This window comes from Pteropus medius, unplaced genomic scaffold, assembly GCF_902729225.1.
Source record: "Pteropus medius unplaced genomic scaffold, Ma_sr-lr_union100, whole genome shotgun sequence".
Classification (NCBI taxonomy): domain Eukaryota; kingdom Metazoa; phylum Chordata; class Mammalia; order Chiroptera; family Pteropodidae; genus Pteropus; species Pteropus medius.
This window is the reverse complement of record NW_024352787.1, coordinates 1,508,694-1,530,457: the sequence shown is the minus strand read 5'-3', so window position 1 is coordinate 1,530,457 and position 21,764 is coordinate 1,508,694. Positions and strand designations below refer to the sequence as shown.

At 37.2% G+C, this 21,764-nt stretch overlaps 1 protein-coding gene across 6 annotated transcripts in view; it reads right to left on the bottom strand.

Moving 5' to 3' along the window:
- Positions 1-21,764, bottom strand: part of CLYBL (citramalyl-CoA lyase) — a 215,700-nt gene that overhangs the window by 10,990 nt on the left and 182,946 nt on the right. For all 6 annotated transcript variants that reach the window (XM_039849580.1, XM_039849578.1, XM_039849577.1 and 3 more), the window contains 3 exons: positions 20,685-20,778; positions 19,133-19,300; positions 14,412-14,536 (listed from right to left, as the gene is read on the bottom strand). In XM_039849580.1, the coding sequence (XP_039705514.1) occupies positions 14,412-14,536; positions 19,133-19,300; positions 20,685-20,778 (387 nt within the window). The remainder of the gene's footprint in view (positions 1-14,411; positions 14,537-19,132; positions 19,301-20,684; positions 20,779-21,764) is intronic.

Below are 21,764 nucleotides of genomic sequence, written 5' to 3'. Positions count from 1 at the left end.
TGTAAAACAGCACATCTGTCCTGCTAAGGCTTAAATAATAAGCTGGGGAGACAAAATTAGCATAGATGCACATGAAATCAAAACGATGCACAGAGAATCGAAATGACGGTTTTGGGTCTATGCCATGTTCCCGAATCTGCTTTGGATTCCGCATGCACATCAAAGATGCAAAATATTTCATGTAGTGTTTCGAGAGAGAGAGATCATTTCTCCTATGGTGGCAGATTTTGCTTGACTTTCTTTAAGAAGCTTAAACTGGAAAACAAAATTCAACATCTTTGTTCTTTGTTTCTTTCATCTCTGCAAATTGAGGATTTTAGTGTTAAGAATCAGACAGCCTAAGACAAATATCCCTCTGCTTTCACATATTGACCTATAATATGGGTTTTTGTTTTTTTTTTTTAAATATATGGATCTATATGTGAATGATCCATTGGTCAGGATTTAGAAAAACGTGGTTTGTCAAAAGCTACTTGGAGTTGTGGGGAGGGTTTGAAACATTCCTTAATAAATGGTTATAGATCAGTTTCAGTTTCACAGCCCAATGCGTTCCTGAGAAACTGATGCACATACTATTTCAAAAAGTAGAGGGAACTTCCATCACCTTGAAGATTCAGACTATAATTTGGTTTAAAAGGCCTTTAAATAGCAACCTATTCATAGTTAAAAACCTTAACAACCATGACTATAACAATAATAGTTGCTAAAATTTTTTGAGCAGTTGCTAGTCCAGCGACTGCGCCTGGCGCTGGACATGCTTTATTTCATGTAATGCTCATAACAGCACTACGGTGCTGTTACTCTTCTCATTAACAATATTTTTCCTATTTCTTTTGAATTGTGGTAAGAAACGCATAAAATTCACCATTTTAATCATTTTTAAGTATACAGTTAAGTAGTGTTAAATATATTTGCCGTGTTGTGCAACAGATCTCCAGAACTTTTTCATTTTGCAAGAGTGAAACGCGGCACCCATTAAACAACTTCTCGCCATCTCCCCTCCCCCACTCCCTGGCAACCACCATTCTCTTCTCTTTCTATGAGTTTGTATCTATCCTCATACATGCAGAAACAGAGGCACGAAGAGCTTAAGAAACGTGTATAAGGCTGCCCTGTAGCTAGTAAGTATAGAACTGGGACAAAACCTGGCTCTATCTGATCCAAAGCGTGTACTGCAGACTTATATCCTGGACTCCTGATGGAAGTGTTCTCTGAGTGGGTTCCCTGACCACCTGAATCAGAATCATTTGATTCTGATTGTTACAATGAGCAGCTTGTTACAATGTAGACTCTTGGGCTAAATTCTACAATATAGAAGGCCTGTAGGTTGGCCAGGAAGTCTCCGATGATTCTAATACATATTGAAGTTTGAGAAATTCTGTGTTTTAGCTCCCCTGGGTAGAAATGGTCAGGCCGACTTCGATATGGGTACAACTCCAATCCTGCCCTCAAGGAGCTTTCAGTTTGCTGTAGGAGACTGGGAAGAAAGAAGCTGATGCCATAAAATGCAAGAAGATTTAGAGAAGCCAGTGTGATGAGCACAGAGCAATCAGAGGGTTTGAAATGGCTTCCTTTTTCAAACAGGATCATTTTTGCCAGGTTGCTCTGCTCACTTAGATATGATATTGTGTACCTACAGCATGTCGTGCATTCCCCGCTAGAGCTGCCATGGAGCTCCTGGCGCAACAGACTTTTATTCAACAATTACCTATTGAGTTATTTGTCGGGGAAAAAAAGTGACTGGTCAATCACTTTGGCACATCTTACTATACAAGTGTCTATGGTTTCAGTCTCCTGGAAGTGAAGGGTAATATCACCTTAGTATGGATGTCATCTGTATAGGAAGGAAAACAATTACTATTGGGCTGTAGTTTTTCTAACACCCTGGTCATTGCCTGGTGGTAAGACAGGCATTGAATTAACGCGAACTTTATAGACCCTGAAGTTCTTCCTTGGGGGAGGGGGGATCTGAGTTACAATTTGATGGCAAAAGTATTGATGATGGTGGTGGTGGTGGTGATGACAACAGTAATCGCATCTATGAAGATTATGTATTTTGCATTTCTGGCACTTAGTACTTGAGAAGTGTTTTCTCTAGAGTACTCAGAGTAATTTTCTAGAAACCATAAATTAACCTAATGCTTTCCTTACTCACTTTATTTTCAACTAACTTCTTTGGGCATTCAGGGAGTTCTCTCTGGCAGCTTCCAGTGATGGTGTTGCTGTGATTCCCTATGAGAAGGATTTCTCTATCAGCATTAATGACAGTATTTGAGCACAGCTGTTAACAGTCCTTTTTTAGGGTGACACTCTTCTCTGTGACGCTGCCTTACACCCAATGAATTAATTTACCTCACAACAGTTCCCAGCAAATTCCTAAAACCTTCAGTTAGCGCTGGCCATTAACAAATTCTCTTCAAGATCCTGGTTGTGTGTCTGCTTGCTGAAATCTCTCGGGCCCAGCCACGAGCTCCTGTGATAGCTCTTCCTTACAAAGTCGACTGCTCCTTGATACTCTTGAAAATGGGGGAAGACGATGCTCTGACAAATACGGTTTCATTCATTTTTATTTCCCATTTTTCAACTTATCACCCTTGGAGAGTCCTTGGACAAGCTCTAGTATGGCTTTGATCCCCTGACAATTTGGTTATGACATGCCTTTTAAGGATATGTTTGGTTGCCTGTCACCCAAAGCTCAGTGGGAAGCTGCCTGGCTCCGAGGCTGGATAGCAGAGGTCTCACTGAGAGAGTACTGAGACACTTACGGGGGAGTTGGATCTTCCTCATTGGGACTGTGCTGTTATTTTTCTAAAACATGGGATAGGATCATCCATTTGCTTAAATCTTGCTTTGGCTCCCTTTGGACTTACAGAGTCAAATGCAATCTTCTTAGAAGGAACACTTAGGCTCCCCTGACAAGACCAGGCCCAGTTTCTGCCTGCCTCATCTCCTGCCAGTCTCAACCCAACCCCCCACCCACCCCCACCACACACACACACACACACACACACACACACACACACACACACACACCTTGTTCCTCTCCCACATGCACATGCTGTTCTCTGTCTGAAGACCCTTTCTCTGTCTTTCTGGCAAACTCCTCCTTGTGCTTCAAGGTGCAGGAGATGGCACATCTGTGAAGCATTTCTAGACTTCCCTGTAGGGCTAATCTTCCTTTTCTTACACAGCCTCCCCTTATCACCTTTGTCAAGCGCTATTGCAATTATTTGTTTACGTTGCTGTCTCTCTCACTATGCTGTGAGGCCCTTGAGGGCAGGGCCATGTCTCATATATCTTTGAATCCCTCCAACCCAGTACTCAAAAACCATGGTTCAGAGTGGAGCTTGGCTCTTTTGTGGGGCCAGAGCTGGGTGCCTGAGAAAGAATGATATGGGAAAATCCATCTTACCTTTCTCCTTTTCTTTATCTGCAAGCATCTTTCTGCACCATTTGATCTTTCCCTGGTCTTGTACTATTCACTGATCAGTTGGCCAACACTTGCTGAGCCTCCAGGGCACAGTGACTGACCTCGAAGAGTGTGATTCTGGGTTGGGGTCAGGTTAACTCATACAAATGATTTAACAGTTAAAATGCAAGCAAGTATATTACATTCTTGGTGCAAGGGCAGACAGAGGAGCCACAGACAGAAAGAGCCATCAAAACGGGAGTGGTTTGGCCAGGGAAGGGCTTTCAGGGATAGGTACTTTTAAAGTCAGGTTTAGAAGATCAGGGATGCCAAACGATGGTCAAGAGATGTGGTAGGAACTGGGAGTAGCACATCGAGACCGAGAGTGGGGCCACTCACGCCTCTGGCCACCAGTGACTCGATGGATCAAGCAAAATGAAGGACCACAGTATGAGATACCGGATCTGTCTATAGATGAAGGGTTTTCTCTAGGGCCTGAGGAAAGGGAGCTTAATCTAGCCCGAATTAAAGCAATCTGGAAGACAGATATTTAAAAATATTAGTTCCACTCCTCATTAGCTGCTTGACTTTCCTTAAGACAAAGCACCAAAGGCTCAGTCTCAGCTTGGTGAAGCAGGACTGGAACTCACTGGAATCCCTATGTTCGTGCTGCCTGCCCTGGTTGGCCCCAGACTTGCTTCTTCCTGGACCTCAAACAGAGGAAGTTGAACCACTTCTTTCCCTCTCTTTATTCTGGGCACTTTCCCTCTGTTCAGGGGTAGTCTGGGGCACCGGCAATGGGAAAGTTAAAGGCCGGCCCGGCCTGACTCTGCCTTGCTTCTGAGTGGGACCATCTAGGATGGATTGACCCTCCATCCGCTGATGACTCTTTGGATACTAAGAAAGGGGGACAGAGGTCAGTGAGGGATGTTCATTCTCCTTTGAGAAGGCAATATGACGATTTTCTCAGCAACCGTGATCTATACTCTAGGTAATTATAGCCCTCAGTAAGCCCTAGAATGTTCATTTCCAAACTAAAAATTGGAAGACTACATTCTTATTAGGAAGACCCATTATCAAAAAAGGAGTTTTCATCTCCTGGTGTTTTACACTTCTACAAAATATTTTCAAAGACATTTTCTCACTTGTAGTAAGGAAGGCATGGTTATTTCTTATTTATAGATGCAAAAACTGGTTCAATATTAATCTTTTTAAAGGAATTTATCAGAAGGATAGGATGACAATATAAGGCTTTTCTTCCCAAATCTCAAACTCTTCCCACTAATCGATATATCCCAAAGTATGGCTGTTAACTATGGTACCTGTGATGATTATAGAAAAAAAATTTTAATATAAAAAATTTTAAATGTTTTATATATCCTATATACTTTAAATTTTTATTTTGATGTCATTTACAAAAAATAACTAGCATATCTAAAGTTATTTCAGAGATACTACTTAGGATGAGGCTGAACAAAATAATGATATATAGGTAAGGTACAGATAAGCAAATATGTAAAAATGCAATTTTAATAAATGAATTTGAGAACTACTGAAATATAACATGTTTCTGTCCTGAATTTCCACTTGAAAGCTCTTACTATAATTGTTTTAATATCAAAAATACCAAAGGATTTTGTGAGAAATCCTTTGTGAGAAAAATATTCAATAATAAATATGTGAATGACATTTTAAATCCTCCAAAATCCAAAGCATTTGTAAGAAGGATTAAAGGTGACATTTGATCCTTGTATATGCTTCTGAATATCAGTAACCCTTTGTTTTACGGATAAACATAGTTTAAGACAGTAAAAGAATATCTGAAGACTTGGGAAATGAGAACATGATTTTCTTTTTTTTAACATCTTAAAATGTAGTGATAATTTGATAAGTATTTTAATATTTTGAATTAAAATTCAATAGCCATTTACTCCCTATGGTCAGAGAATTTATAGGTGCTAATGTATCTCTATGTGAAAAATTTTAAATTTTACGTGGACAACAGCTCACATCGGGCTAATCTGTTGTTGCTACTAGCACTGAAATTCTGACAGATGACATTCCATGGTGTAGGATGGGAAAGCCTTTTAAATGACTGATAGGGATGAAATAGTTGGAAGGTCTGAAGAGGGTAGTTTTGTACCTGACTGGGGAATGCAGTGACGATCCGGGCCTCTTGAACTGCTCAGGAAGGTCCTTTAAGCCCTGTTTCAGAGCATGGCCTCGGAGGGGGTTTGAGGGATCCTGCATTCTGCAGCCTATAGGATTTATTTTCCAAGTTCTGAAAGCTGGAAAAACCTGGAGAAGCTCCCCCCTCATCCCTTCCATCCTTTCTCCTGTAGCTCTCTGGCTATTAAAAAGCACCCAGGACCATTGACGGAGAATGGAATGAAGGGCCCTGTACGTTCCCCAGCACAGTTCCACCTATCAGGTCAGTGCTGGCCTAAGAGGACACCAGGGATCACCTGTCCAAGCAGCCCCTCTGCGACTTTCCACCAAACAGAAATAGGCAGCTCTCCAAGATGGCACATTCTGAGGTGGTATTCAGTAGCTGCAGCTGGAACAAAAAGTGCACAAAGACACACAAGGAGAAAGGGCCTTGCTTCTCGGGGTTCTCCCGCTTAGGGCCCCTTGGGCAGAGCTTAGGAATATGGGCTTTTGGGTCAGCTACACCTGGATTTGAAGCCAGGCTCTTCCTTTTCCTAGCTGTGTGGGATCCACAGCAAAAAATTTACAAGCCTCGGTTTCTTCATCTGTAAAAAGGGGATAATACCTCCGTTGTAGAATTATTGTGAGAAGTAAATAAAATAATGTATGTAATGGCCTGTCGTGTAACAGGCTCTCAGTACAAGGGAGCTGCAGCTGCTACCACCACTACCATTACTGTCACCGTGCAGGACCACGTCCCTGCTGAGATTGCCGCTGCTGTTATTCCCAGTGCTATCACCTCTACCTCACTGCTGTTACCGCCATCATGATCACTGCCACCACCACCGCTGCTACTACTGCTACTGCTATTGTTAGCCAGAGATGATTTAACTCCATTTACCACAGAAAGGCCCAGTGAGAGGCAGAGCATTTGAATTATAACAGGATTTTATAATTTCAGAGTAGCTTTAAGGGTTCTGAGAGACCAACATTATTGAAGATGCAATGAGAAGCCAGCTCTTGCCTAAAGCTTCCTGTCCCCGCTGAACTCTTATAAATCACAGACTGAATCGTCCCTTTAAAAAACTAGACTCAGCGGTGCAATATATTTGACACAGCATCAGTATTTAAAAACAAATATATTTAAAAGAACTTAAAAACTTAGAATATCAGCTGGAGGAGACACTAATCAAATGCAGGTGACCCGAAATCGGGAGTACTGATTACGCTGGAGGAGGCAGTGAAAGGAAGGACAGCTTTCGGCAGAGGGTGAGCGGGACACGGAAGCATCCTAGCCCAGACAAAAGGTCGGATGGGTTTGAAAAGGAGGAAATTCCTTGGAATGTGGATATTGAGTAGATGTAAAATGAATAGACATCGTTAACATTTTGCTTTTAAAAAAGGGAATGATTTAGCTTCAGCTCTACATTGAAAATAGAAACAATATTGTATGCTCATAAAATTAATTTGGGACTTTACCAACAGTTTTAGGAAGTCGGAGAAGAAAAAAAAAGAAGCAGTAGAAAGTTTGGGTAAAAAAAGCAGCAGTAGAAAGTTTGGGAAATTAATTTGGCAGGGACGGTGGAGGTGGCTGAATGGTAGGGAGGAGAACTGAGGTGAATGTTTGGGCCAATTATCTTAATATGTGACCAGTCCAGAGTCATCTACTGCCCAGATGGAGGGTCTCAGTGGACCAGAGCTATCCTTACTTCACAAATGGATGGGGGAGACCAAAGGTGCCTTCTGTTTTTAAAATTCTTCTCAGAATTCATGAAATGTAGGCAGCAGATTTATCTTTAAAAAATTTCAGGCAGAAATAGACAAGTTTTTTTTAAAAATATCTTTTGATAAGGAAATCTGGAAAAGTCAAGCCAAGCAAGACATGTAGAAAGCCTACCAAGGTGAAACAATTGGATTTATAAGCATATCGCAAAATCTAAAGGAGTTTCCACATTTGCTAGCAAATTAGACATTGTGCTTAGTTTCCTCGTTTTTTCCCCCCATAGCTTTATTGAGGTATAATTTGCATACCATAAAATTAACCTATTGTTAAATATATAATTCTTCTCAGATTTTTTTTTGAAACTAGAAATCGTGTTTGAAAATATTTTTAACACTGAGATAAACGTGCAAATATTTTTATTTAATTTAGAATATTATAAGTTATATTCAAGCTGGTATTGCTTAGGAGAAAAGCAGAGACTGAAGGACATTTTATAGCAGCTTGCAGCTAATACCGATAATGTTAAACTTCTATTTTATATACTGTAGGCTTATTCTTTCTTTGAAACACATCTAAATGAACAAATGTTAACTGGCAGGCACTGTGAACTTTAAAGAATTTACTAATATACAACTAACTGATAATATTAACTGATGGGATAATTAGTGAGATTTTTTCATTCAATTTTTCTGGAAGGAAACAAAAGGTCAGTATCACATATACTGTTAAAAGTAGAACGAATAATTTCTTTTTAGCACTGTCGGAAATTTAGAAACCAGTTAGCTAAATAGTATTTACTAAATGTGTATTGCGTACCTATTTCTGTCCAAGATGCTGCAGGGAGGTAAGTGATACAAAAGAGAGCATTCTTTATTCTGTAGGGTAGTTGTTAGAAATCCCCACCCCCTTTTTTTCATTAAGCTCCACTAACCTAAAATGGAAAAAAAAAGAGGAGTATTATAGAAAATCTTGATTTCTACGTTTTAATAAAATAAAATCTCATTTACCTGCTTTTAATACAAAAAAGAATTATAAAATTCTCTAATACAACAAAAATTAAAAGAATGCTCTGAATTTCTCTATTATAATCAGTTAAAGAGAGAAGGCAAGAGATGGTGGTGGGATATAGAGATGACATGGTGAGAAAAAAAGAGAGATATAAAGAAAAAAGGAAAATGAGGGAGGAACGGGAAAGATACATAGAAACACACATATAGAGCCATGGGTACTAAGAAGGAGAAATACTGCAAAAGGAAAAGAAAGATGTCTAAGGAGGAAAACCATTCTTTCATGGCCCTTATTTGGATCTTGCTACTAAAGACACTGAAAGCCATATTGTGTTTGTGTGACCACAGGAGTAACTAAGAATGTGATCTTGGGGACCTGTCCTTGGAGGGAGATGAAGCCGAGGTCAGTGCTAGATATGGCCTCTTTGCCAAAGGCTCCCAGTCTTGCTCTGAGAGTTTCTAGTCTACCTTGGGAGAGTGAATGAATGATGGCTAATGAAACAGAATGGGGTTTGCAGCGATCAGAGCCAAGAAGTCTTTCTGGGGCCAGGCGGGTGGACAAGCACAGGACAAATTGTGAATGAGGGAGCGATGTGGGGAATAATGGCTGGGAAGGCACACAGTTACCCTGTGTTCTTCCTCATCAGTTTCTGCTCGTGCTGGGGAAAAAAAAAAAAAGTGTATGACTAACAATAAGATACTAATCTGAACTAACCAAATTTACATTTGCTTGTGACTGAATAGTTTTAAGGTTCTGTCTATAGCTTTGGTCGTTAATGTGGGGATTCACTGTGATCCAAGTGAAACCACATTTATGCTATATGTTCATATCTTTATTTACCAAGTGAGTCCAGAATTCTGGTTGGGACTCCATCATCACCTTGGCTGTGACCCTGGGCAACTTCCAAACCCTTGTTGGTCTTGATGTATTAAGCTGTAAACTGAAGAGATTTGACCAGAAAATTTCTGAGATTTCATCCAGTTAAGGAATTACCCTAATTAACTGAAACTGAGCAAAAAAATTCCTGAAAAATATAAACCAGAATAAAAATATTTTGATTAAAATATCCTTAAGAATGTGTTATAAATTAAGGATGAAGCAAACAACTTTAGATTATTAGATTTAAGCTATATACAAAATTTCTTATCCTCTAATTCTAGACCAGCCACTTGCCACTAAAACTATGTGAAATGCAATATGATTGGCACTAGAATTGTCTTGCCTTACTTTAAATGTTTCGAAATCTGCAATTTGTTGTTAATCAAATTAACCTTAAAGTCATCATTGGCAGTTCCTCAGCTTTTTTAAGAATTTGACTTTTTAAAGTCAAAATTATGGCATATAGTTCTAAAAATATTAAATAAACATGGGAATAAAGGGAGAAATGCAGAGTAAGAATCTCAAAAGTAGAGTTATGTCCCTTCAACTTTCATTTTCTCTAGAAATCACTTGGCTCTGGTTTTAGTATTCCTGCTTACAAATGAAGCAGGGAAGGCTGTGGGTGGGAGGAAGCCTGGGTGTGGGAGGGCACTGTTGTCTATTAGTGGAATCAACCCTTTCAGTTGACAAAGACAACGACCAAATCTGTAGATGGGTTATTTGATCTGCGTGAAAGAGCGGCAGTGGGATTTCTGGCACTTGAATAAGCGGAAACAAGATTTTTGGCTAGAGAGACTTCTGAGTTCTCTCAGGGAGCCTTCTAGAAGGCCATCTGGACCAAAAAGTGTTTCTTTTGTAAAGCCCTGCGTTTGGAAACACAAATGAAAGGTGTGTGAGCCCCAATCAGATACCTATGAAAATAATTTGCTTTCAATGCTGGTGTGCGGGGTTTTATTCTTTGCAGTTTGCTAGATGAAAAGACTTACATGAGGAAAAAGAACTCTTATTTTTTTTCTTTATTAAGATACATTCCTAATTTATATTCCAGTAGAGGATCTGTTTACGAATATAAACTTATTAATTTGCATTATTGCTCGCTCCCGTGAAATGAGAATGTTTCTTTTATATGTATTGTTTACAGCTGTTATGTCAGGTAGTGACGACTTTGTTTTTGACCTTCATAATGGTTAAGTGAACCTAGATTTTAAAGATAACACTTCCCCTTTCTTGGTTTTTAGCCAGCTTGTAAAGCCGTAACAAACGAAAAATCTTGAACAAGTTAAACAAAATCTTTGCAAAATCAAATAAAGCACTTATGGCAATGATATAAATAAAACAGAGTCTTTGGAAAACTGAAAATGAAGCAAAGCCATATTTGTAGCCAGATACTGCAGAGATATGAATATTCTAGCAGAGTACCTTTAAAAATTGATCACGTGTAATAATTCATTTTGCTATTCTTTCACATTTTCCTGTTAGAGCTTCTATTTGGGAAGAAATGGTAAATTGTTATATTAAGATTTCTTGGATTTATCAATCATTTTTAAAAAACAACTATTTCCTTTAGCTGTCATTTTTGCCCACGAAGTGATGAATACGGAAAGAGAAAAAATTTAGCGCTGAGTTTATAATATAGAAATGAAAAAATATATAGTATCATACATACATAAATGTATACATAGTATAAATATGTATGTTATATATTTATAAACAAATTGTAGCTTCTACTGATATCAACTAATATTAACTAATTATTTGCTTGAGATGTTTCCATTTCAATGATCCAATTTTTATACTACGTACAATTCTTAGTCGATAAGAAATATATTGACTGTAAGCCTGTTAAAAGTATTTTTTTAATAAGCAATTTTAAAATCAGTTGATAAGAGAATTTTCAGATATTATTGGAATCAACATTATGAAAAAGTGACATAAAAATGAAATTAACTTTTGAGAAAATCCTTTATAAATCTAAAATAAATCACATGGAAGTGATTTATCCTGGCTAAAGTATCTTATCAAATAATTCAAAGCTAAAATAATTAATGACAAACAGCTTGCATCTCAAAATATCTTTTTCTGGAAGGATGGAAGAAAGAATCAAGTTTGATTAATATTGTAGATATATACCTCACAACTGATGTCAGCTAAATTAGAAATATTTTAGCTTATGGGAATTAAAATAGGAACATAGAGTATGTGGAATGTTTAAACATTTTCCAACAGATTTTAATAGGAGAAGTTGACCTCAGTCTCTAACATCAATCTATAGCCTAATTCTTATTATTGGGGACTGTAATACCAGGCAGAATTCTTTGGCCTGTAAATATCTTTAGTTTCCTGAATCAAAGCAGTCACAAGTATCATTACCTGTCAATCAGTGACAGATTATATGAGCACATTATTATTTTTTAATGTAAAGTATTTTCACCTGACATTAGACTAAGGGCATCAAACTTTATTTTCTTAGAATTTCCAATTAAAATAAAACAAACAAAAAATTTCATGTGATACCAAAGACAGAACTCCAATCATTTATTTACTCATGATCTAAGTATTCCCCTGAATTTCATTATTTGGAGAAGACAGGAAGAAAAGGTAGAACTTTTTTTAAAAATAATAATTATTGTAACTATATAACAATAATAAATATTATTACTATTGAAGACACAATTACCCAGCATTAACTATGAACTTCAGCTATACCTTTGGTGTTAGGGCAGACTGTAATTTAAGATAGGAGCAGTAAGTAGAGAGAAGCAAAGATATATAATTTTGCCTTCTCGGGTCATTTCTACTTAAAAACTTAAATGAAATTTTCATGGGGGGTGTCTTTTAGAAATTTATAACTGTCTCACTAGGACACAAACCATCAGTTTCCCATCATTGACAGAATCACCTGTGCTTCGGACAAAGAAAGTATCTGAGGGTGTATGTTTTCATCAGTGATTCACATTTGAAATAAAACAGATTAGATGTTTGTTGGAAGCAATACTTTATACAACTGAGCAACCTATTTATACTAAATCTTTACAAACAGAACTCACATTATTTAAACCCCAAGACCCCTCAAGACCCAGAGTCACCTACCTGCAGACCCAATTTTTGTGACCAGCCAATTTATAGGCAGAGTAAAAGAAACATGCAAACTGGATAAAATAACCATATGGCCCCACTGGAAGCCCCATTACTTGAATCATTTAAACCTTGCTGGACAAAGCACCAGGAGAATTTGCTGTAGGAAACAAACCTACACGAATGGGGCAGGGAAGAAATGAGCTAATAGTTAGTCCCCCTTCTGCTCTAATTTCTGCAGTTCTGTGTTAAGAAAAGCTGCCACACCATTGTGATAGCTTACGTCCCAACGAGAGGGTATTTCTTACTTTAAAAAAAAAAAAAGCTCAGAATTTAACATTTAAGTTGCTATCATCAAAAAGCAAGGACGATTTTCCCTGAGAACAAGAAGATATGATGAAAAAGCATTTTTGTTTGTTTGTTTTTCTCTTTTTCTTCATTCAAGACCTTAAATGCCAGTAAAAGAGTGTGTTTCTAGTTTGAATTTTATTTGCTGGCTAGTGAAATTTAGGGTGACCTCTCCCATATCCCTAGCTGCTTACAATGTCCAGTGGCATCCTTTGATATATATTATACAATGTGAAACCCAGTGTAGACAGTTAATGGAGCCAGTGTGGCCCGGACTGAGACTCAGCTTGGTCTGCCATTTTGATGGTCCATATCCTGCTTCAGTTTATTATATCAGTAGGAAGTATTTATCACAGGCAAGTCAAGTCTTCAGCTGGCGTGAGGTACACACAGAGGTGTCGAACGTTTAGTGAGTGTGTGCACAGGCAAGCATGCAAGAGAGTAGAGTAGATGGAGTTATTTGCATATGTGAATGAAAAAGTACATGGCTCTTCTCTCTAGGTAAGCATCTGTGTTTGAGGATCTGGATTTTTGGGTCAAGATACAGAAGTAGACATAAAACACAATGTCAACTTAAAAATATTTTTCTATGAACCACAATGTTTTTCCGATGAGCAATATTGATTTGAAACGAAAGAATGCTATTTATCCTGAAAGTGGTATAAGTTTAAGTGGGATGTTTCCAATATTACATATTCTGCCTTTTGATTTTAAGTGCAAGTTTGTGCCAAGATGAGCGGGCTTGTGTGTGAGGGTGAGCATGGTCAGAATTGAAGGTAGCTATCCATAGTGAGGAGAAGGGAGTGAAGTCCTGGGATTTTCAGGTGTTTTCACTGCCATTATGTCACCAGTTCACCCTGAAAATCAGTTTTGACCTTTTTTTTTTTTTTTGGTAAGGGGGACTATTTAACCTTTAGAACCTTAATAATTTTTCAACATTCTTTCTCCCCTAAGTAGGTCTGCATTGTAGGTATCAAAACCTCACTCCTTATGTAAGTAACAAGACCGAGTTTAGATATTATCTCTAGGATGGATTTATAAATGCAAGTTTACCCCCATCCTCTCGAAAAGAGGCACACGATATTATTGCAAATAACCTTTAAGATAATTAACTGACAATGCTGCAACTAGCATAAAATCTTCCTTCAGGCGACACCTAATTTAAGTGTTACTGGCACAAAGTGGAGACAGATTGCGCATCACCACTGCAATATTTACATAGCAGAAACCCACAGAGCAGGAAACGCGAGGCTCAATGATGCACTAAATTAGGAACAACCGTACTCCACTGTTAATTTGCTTTCCATTCTATCCAAATCTCAGGTCCAGAAATTGGTACAAACACATATTCAGCCTCCCACTCTTAAATGACTAAACTGAAGGAGATTTTTGTACTCCCCCCCTCAAATTAAAATAACTTGAGATTTATTTCTCCTCTCCACAAGAACCATTTGATCAAACTGTGTTTATTTCATTACAACTTGCTCTCACTTTGATCCAAAATTATTTTCATATGAATGCTACATCAGAGTCTATCGAGAAAAACGAAACAGACTTCTATTTTCTCATAGGCTGCCAATATAGTTTATGAAAAGAATAAAATGAGAGAATTGAGAGCCAGTTGGTGAAATATTTAGGAACACGGGAGGGCAAATTTACCTTAGGTGAATTTCTCACTGATGAATACTGTCCCCCCAATACAAACTCGCCTCACAAAAATAGGAGTTTTTTAAAAAAAATCATTCAAACGATAATTGTTTTCATTGTTCCCCATAGCATTTGAAACACCAGTTTCATCCAAGGCACTTACAAAACATTTACCTTTCCTAATTGTTGATGTTCTTTAAAGGCAGCAATCAGTTCTTCAGCCCACTTAATTTTTTCAGGAGAAGGAGAAAACTGCTCCTGGACGACTGCAATTTGGTTAGGGTGTATCACCTGCTTACCTACAAAAAGATTAATAACATCGGAAACACAAAACAACAAACAGATGTTCAAACAAAATGCCTCAGCCACTCAAGGCTCCTGAATGCCTCACAGACTGTATGTAAAATAACTCATTATTTTAGAACATTTTAAAAAGAAAATAACGGCAATCGGGCAGGCTTTTCCAGAATGCCACATAAGGACAAATACAACAATGGAAGTGATTGTGTTTCCGATCCTATAGAAATACCACCTTGGTGCAGATAATCTCTCATTTTTAGTTACAGGTGGGTTGACTAGGCAGCTCGTTGAATAAACTGTTTTGGCTGGTACTTTAAAGGATATTGTCTGCAAATTAGAGTGATTATTTTGAGGTAAAGCAGAAGAAAAATTGTATGTTAATTCTTTCAAATTTTATGTTACCTTTGGCTTATTTTGTACCATTATCTCACCTTCTATAATTTCTTTTAGAAGAAGTCTATTAGCTTTCAAAAAGCTTACAGAAACCGACATCACAACTATATTAATAACAAATAGTCTTATAATAATATACTTCATTTTCTTTCTTTTAGGTAAATATAGTATGTCATATCTAATCACTAACAGAAAATTTGATTTCAATGAAAAATTTTATTTGGTACAGTAAAATATAAGGCAGATTTGAACACTGTGGTCTCTAAATTACTCCATTTAAAAATGTTTAAATAAAAAGTACAGAAAGTTTCTCTATCTTAAAACATAACCAAATTTTTCCCTTTTTTCTTATGGGATAAAGAAAATCCCTTTTATATAGCTAATTAGACATCCCAGGTGAAATCTTCTCTGTAGTAATAGCTTTAATAAAGCTTTATACTTCTTTCTGAAGTTTAAGAATCTTAAATAAAAATATTATACAAAGATAGGAGACACGGGATTCTACGAAATCATGCAGTCTTTAAAAAAACAGTTTAACAATCAGGGAAGAGTGGAATCTAATCAGATCATTAATGAAGTGAAACAATGTCATAATAATGATATCATATTTTATTACATGATAAAATTATGGACATATTTGGTTCTTTAAAAATGAATGCACACTAAACGATAATTTATTCTGCTAAATATATTTGTTGGTATTCCAATTTGCTTTGCTTTTGAAATAGTTGTTTTAACATTTAGCCTGTACAAATAATATTCTTGATGTTTTGAGAAAAGGTGAATTGCTTTTACTGTCATTATTCTATCAAATAAAAAAGAAGAATGTAAAAAAATTTTTTTAGTATTTCATGAAAATGAGTTTAAGTGAAAAAATATAGTAATATCTTTTCTTATGGTGGCATAATTAAAACACCCTCACATGGCTATTCCATTCTTATCTGTCAGCATACTAATAAAACATTAAAACCCTGTATAAATAAGATGCTTTAAATTTGAGGAGTAATTTCTGGGAACAAATAACATCAGCGATGACAAATGAGAGCTGTTTTCAATAGTAGGAATTGAAATTATATTTAAGTAATCCAATAGTTGTTACAATATTATTAATAAAGGATGTCAGTTCTGGTAGTCATTTTATACTAATTGTTAGTCCTGAATTTTATAATTTATGTACATAATTTACACTGACAAGTAAAAAGCCAGATTTCATGGGAACTTCTTGGTACAGACACTATGATTTGAGGAGCAAAACAAACTATTTAAAATACTGTGAAACCACTGATGGCTTGCAAGTACCCACATTTGGGTAATTTTAAGATACGTGTTAGGTTTTAGAAATTTATGAACATACATATGTGAAGTTATCTTCTGTCAAATTTTATATATCCCAATGACTGTACATCCGACTTTAATGCCATGTGGAAGTGAAACAAATATTTTATACAGAAGAGTTGTTATTGACAAGTTACTGAGAGAGTGCAAAATTGGAAGACATTAAAATTTATGACCATGAAATCCTTTTTACAGTACCACTTGATATATCGTGCTTTAAATCAATACCTGTCAAGTCTTTTAGGTAACTGTATGATGGTGTCATTTTTGTCTTCTACAAAAGACTGCAAAAAAAGAAGAAAACCTATAGTGCTTCATATTTATAATCTTTCTTCTCAGCATGTAGTACTGGAGTAACTGTGATGACCAAGTCAGCTGTTAAAGCTTTATTCCAAGACATATTTCTGGTTTCTTTTTATAAAAATAATTCCTAAAGTTAATAGCCATTTATATAGCTAACAAATCGATTTAAATTTTATCTACATGGATTGTGGCTCTGTGAAACAATGACTGCAGAAAAGAAACTATAACTCATTGTTTGATGAATGGCTAACTTTTAAAAAACTACAACTCATTAAAAAATATATATATATATAATTTTTAAAAATACAGAAAATCCTCATAACATAGATTGTTTCTTATCAGTGTTATGGATAACACAATACTTTCATTAGCTTTTAAGCCTTTCAACTACCTGCTTCAGATAGGATGTGTATCTCTTCTTCCTTTCCTTCTCTTCCTTCTTTCTCTCCCTCCTTCCCTTCCTCCCTCCCTCCCTCCTTTCCTTCCCTCCTTCTCTTTTCTTCATGTGCAAAGCCCAAGGTATGGCAATTAAATGACAAATAATTAGGACAAACAGATCATGAGTGGCCTAACATACTCCTTAAATCATTTATTGTTTAAAAATAATACAAATAATCTCATATCTTATCAGACAAATTACCTTTTATTGACATGTAGATATATAATTGGGACAACAAAGACTTTCTTTCTAAAAACTGGAAAATGGCTATAAAGTATAGCCCCCTACTTTACTGACTTGTTCACTTGAATATATAATGGGCACTGTACCCTCTGTGCCTCCCCATTCCCCCCTTCCATTTTTTGTGTGTGTGTGATTTAATACTCCCTGTTGTTGAGAAACAGTAGTGCCAAGCCCATAAGCTCCTCATGCTGAGTTGGGCACAGTCTCGAAATTTAAATCTGATTCGAAATAACTTGTCTTCTGCGATTGAATTAGGGACCAATTTAATTCAGCCCTGCGTCTTGGAGAAATTCTCAAACTCCTTTATAAGTTCTGGAACAAACCTTTACCCCAGAGGAAGCTGAGGACGCCCAGGTTCTACTGAGCGATGGCGACAGAGGCCCACATCAATTCATTGTTTTCTATTTTTATTGCATTAGTGCCCATTTCAGAACAACATCTGGCTGCTTGGCAACCAATGCCACACATTTTAGACCAACGACATCGGGGTTTATTAGACAGATTTCATGAAATTTTTCTCCAACTTTTCTATTTGGTCTGTGTCCTAACTAGTCGTTGGAAACAGGCAGGTTTAACAGGTCATGGGGACGAGGATAACCCGAGGGCTTAGGTAGAGAGACTCTTTCTTTCTCAGTCATTATTAAGTGTAGGGAAGATTCATTTATTAATAGTTCAATTGGTCGCTAATACGATCACAGAAGACAAGTTATTTCAAATCAATTAAAAAATATTTCCCTATAAGAGATCACATTTATGTACTTATTTACATATAAAACAAATTTGTGGGGTCACGTTTTAACTCTATGTTAAAACGCAAAATAAAATGTCAGAGCTTTATTTAATTCTAATATAATATTTAAAACTGTTTCTTAAGTCTTTTAATTTTATTTTGGGTTAAATCATCATCCATTAAGATAACTTCTATATTTAAAGTCAGGCACCTTATGAAATGTTTCTTTTGGTAACTCCTAACTGGACACATTTCAAATATATGTACAAAAGGGATATATCATGGATGCTGGTATCTTTTCCTTATTATTTTGGTACATTTCTGATCAGGATATTCTTAGAACTTGCAGCAGAAGAACAAATAATAAAAGTATAGTGTTTTTTTAATCCATGGTTGCGTGTATGTGAATGCGTGTGCGTGCAATTGCAGACACGTGTTTGGGTATAGAATCCTATTGTGGTTTCTCAAAAATAGATTTCTGTTGCAAAAACACAATTTTCAGTTGCTCCCGCGGCTCCTGGGGACCTGAGTGATCGGGCACACCAATCAACAGATATCCGCTCTCGCTCCAGGACCGGATTACGAGGGACCCGCTGATCTTAGTGCCAGCCAATGCCCGTAGGTGTCGCCAGGTGCAGAGACACTTACTGGGAGGTGGGAGAGAAAGGAGGGGCTTACAGTGTCAGAAGAATAAAAATCCAGTTATGAGTGAAAAAAAAGTCAAAAAAGATATCACCAAAATTTTTTTCAGAAATGAATTAATATTTTGATTATTTGAGGAAATGTTTCTTCTACCCGTCAGCCCAAATGCTTATGGCAGTTCACTCAAAAACATTTCAGTAATACCCTCATCTCTCTCCTCGTGTCAGCAAAAACTGCAACAAAACACTTAAGAGGACAGAAAAAAATGGTCACTAATATAAAAAAATAAAATGAGTGCTTAGTCTGTTGCCTTGCAGAGCCAAAGAAAAACCTGACAATTTGTTCGGTAGGTTCTTGCTGTGGATGGATTTCTCTCATGTTTTAAATAATGGAATAAGTATACGAGCTACCTGGCTACATTAGGAACACTAATTTCTGGTTAAATTTCTATTTTTCTGGAATGTTCACGAATCTAGACACTGCTTTCTGAGATGTCATCAAGAATCATACCAGTAAATCCCATCGCAGCTCCTTCTCTCGACTGCCTGAGAAGCCCCTCTCCATCTCGAAAGTCGATGTACACCAGATCTATGGCCTGCAGTCCAAAGGCCTTCGCTACAACAACAATCTTTTGCCGGGCGTAGAAAATATCTTGGGTTTCTTTACTACTTGTTGCACCTGAGGATGGGATGTTGACAGAAAAAGGAGATGTTAACTTCAGAAACTGAACCCACACATCTATTATAAAAACTCAGTCTGTAGAGATTTCTATGTCTTCCTGGGAATGGCTCCCCAGTGATTTATATATAAAACACGAAGTGTTCCCCATTCATCCGAAATGACGATTCAAATATAAATGAAGAGAGGGATACGTGGAGGCAGAGTTAAAGCTCATATGTGTCACTCGCAAGGCATCTTTCAGTATAATTACTTGTGCTGCGTTAAGAAAAGGCCCCTCTCCCTGTCAGGAGATAGAATCGCCAATGACTTGATAGGTTGCAAATAACTTCTGGTACGTTTTTCCTTCTTGTCATCACTTGGAAAGTGTCACTCCAAAGGTAGCATCACAAAAGTTGGCCAAGCAGCTGTGCAAGGAAATGGTTAACTTCTCTCACGGAGCACCGAATTTCGTGTGCTGTGGTTGCAATGCCCTGTTATAACTGAGATGCTGAGCCAAATACTGCAGCTTCAGGGTTTGGATGGAGAACTTGGGAAAACGAAAGGGCACTCGTTTCGAGAGAGGCAGAAAGTGTCCACTAAGCTGTTGGAGACACAAAAGTCTCCTGTAAAGACTGGTATTAAAATAAGTCCCTTTTTTTTCACCCCGGGGGTGGGGGAGTGTCTGTTTATATTTGCCCAGAGAAAGTTCTTGTCTTCAGGTCACTGGGACTGGGGTTCTGAAACACACATGGCCTGGTCCTCTTTTCTAGATGCACCCATAGTCTCTAGTCACCCACAGTCTCTAGTTATACATGCACCCAGAATGGAGGGATCGTGCCTGCAGGGCAGGCAAGACCAGTGAGAACAAGCATACTATCTCGATAAATATTTTGTAATAAGAAAAGTTCTGAAATATATTTTAGGAGGAATTTAAGATCTATTTTAAATAATATTTAATATACTACATTTAATGTAGAAAATTGTTCCTTAAAACAAATGTGGAATTGCTTTAAATTTGTGTTAGAAGGCTAGATAGCCCTGACACTGGAGCAAAAACAAAATATTTAAACAACAGAGAGGTTGTTCGCATAATATACTTATTATGGACAAAGTAGATGCCATATATTCCTGAACACATCTGAGGCTGCAACAGGCTTTTTATTAATTACTTTATAAATGAACAGAAGCAGTAATGTCGTGTTCTGGAAGCAGGACAACTATGAGGTGTCCTAACTTATCAGAAAGTGTTGTCCATTCACCTGAAACACCATTGTCATTGTTGGCAAATGATTGTTGTCATGTAAATGTCTGCTCATGAAGGGGCAAAGAAAAAATATGTACACATATACACAGAAAGAAATGAGAGATGGAGAGGGAGGAGGAGAGAAAGAGTCTTTGACACCTATGCTGGCTCGAAAGTCTTCTCCTCCGAAAACAACTGCATCTAGAAAAAGACCCACTCGAGGACCTGTCTTTACTGCTTCTTCACACACTGCCTGTAAAAGAGCAAAAGAGAACCAAATCTCACAGAAATGCACAAATTAGAAGCAGCATAGTATATTTCGGCAACAGAAAGATCCAACTCTTAACACAGTTTGGCTGAAAGCAGTCCTAAAAATGCAGCCCAAATGTACCCCTCTCAAAAGGTATTTAATATTGTCCAAGATAAGTATGTTGTATATATCTGCTTTGCTTAATGGATTACATTAATATAGTTGTTAACATACATTAATATAGTGATAATGTTCAAATTGTAGGTCATCCAATTCCTAGAGAAAAACTTTGAGTTAACTCATTCTGATTGTACTATAAATTATTTGTATTTTTCCAAAATTTGTTTTTGCTTTAAGAGACTCTCAAACAGTAAACATAAAGCCACAGGAGAGAAGGAAAGAATTTTTAAATCAAACTAATTGGATTATTTGCATTAGGATCAAAATTTCTCGGTAAATGGTTTTAGGATTCAAGACATACAATACAAAAATCTACAATCTCAGAGGGGAAAACAAAAATGCAACAAGTCATCCAAGATGTACTAATAAGCAACTTGGATATTTCTGTGTGAAGTAAAGATGAACAACATTCATCGTGGACATAGCTGCATCCACAAAGGTGGAGATACAGCATGCTAATGTGTGTGTGGTGTGAGGGGGGGGGGACATGAGAAATGGGCAAGGATACCGCTGATTAATCTCAGGGCTTGTAAGTGCTTCTAAGTACATTATGGAATGAAATGGTGAAACGACGCTAAATATTGAATCATTATATGATTCTAGCTGCACCGAAGGGATATACTTTGATTATATTCCCAGAATTCTAGAGCGGGCTAGAAGAATTTGTGGTTACTGGTGTAAACAACCTTGATCACTGAGCCTGAAGCAGCTTCCCAAACATTTGCACTCTGCCCCTCCCGAGTGATCCAATGGGTCTCAAAGTTTCCTCTGCAGCGTTTGCTCACATATTACCTCTCCAGCACAATTCA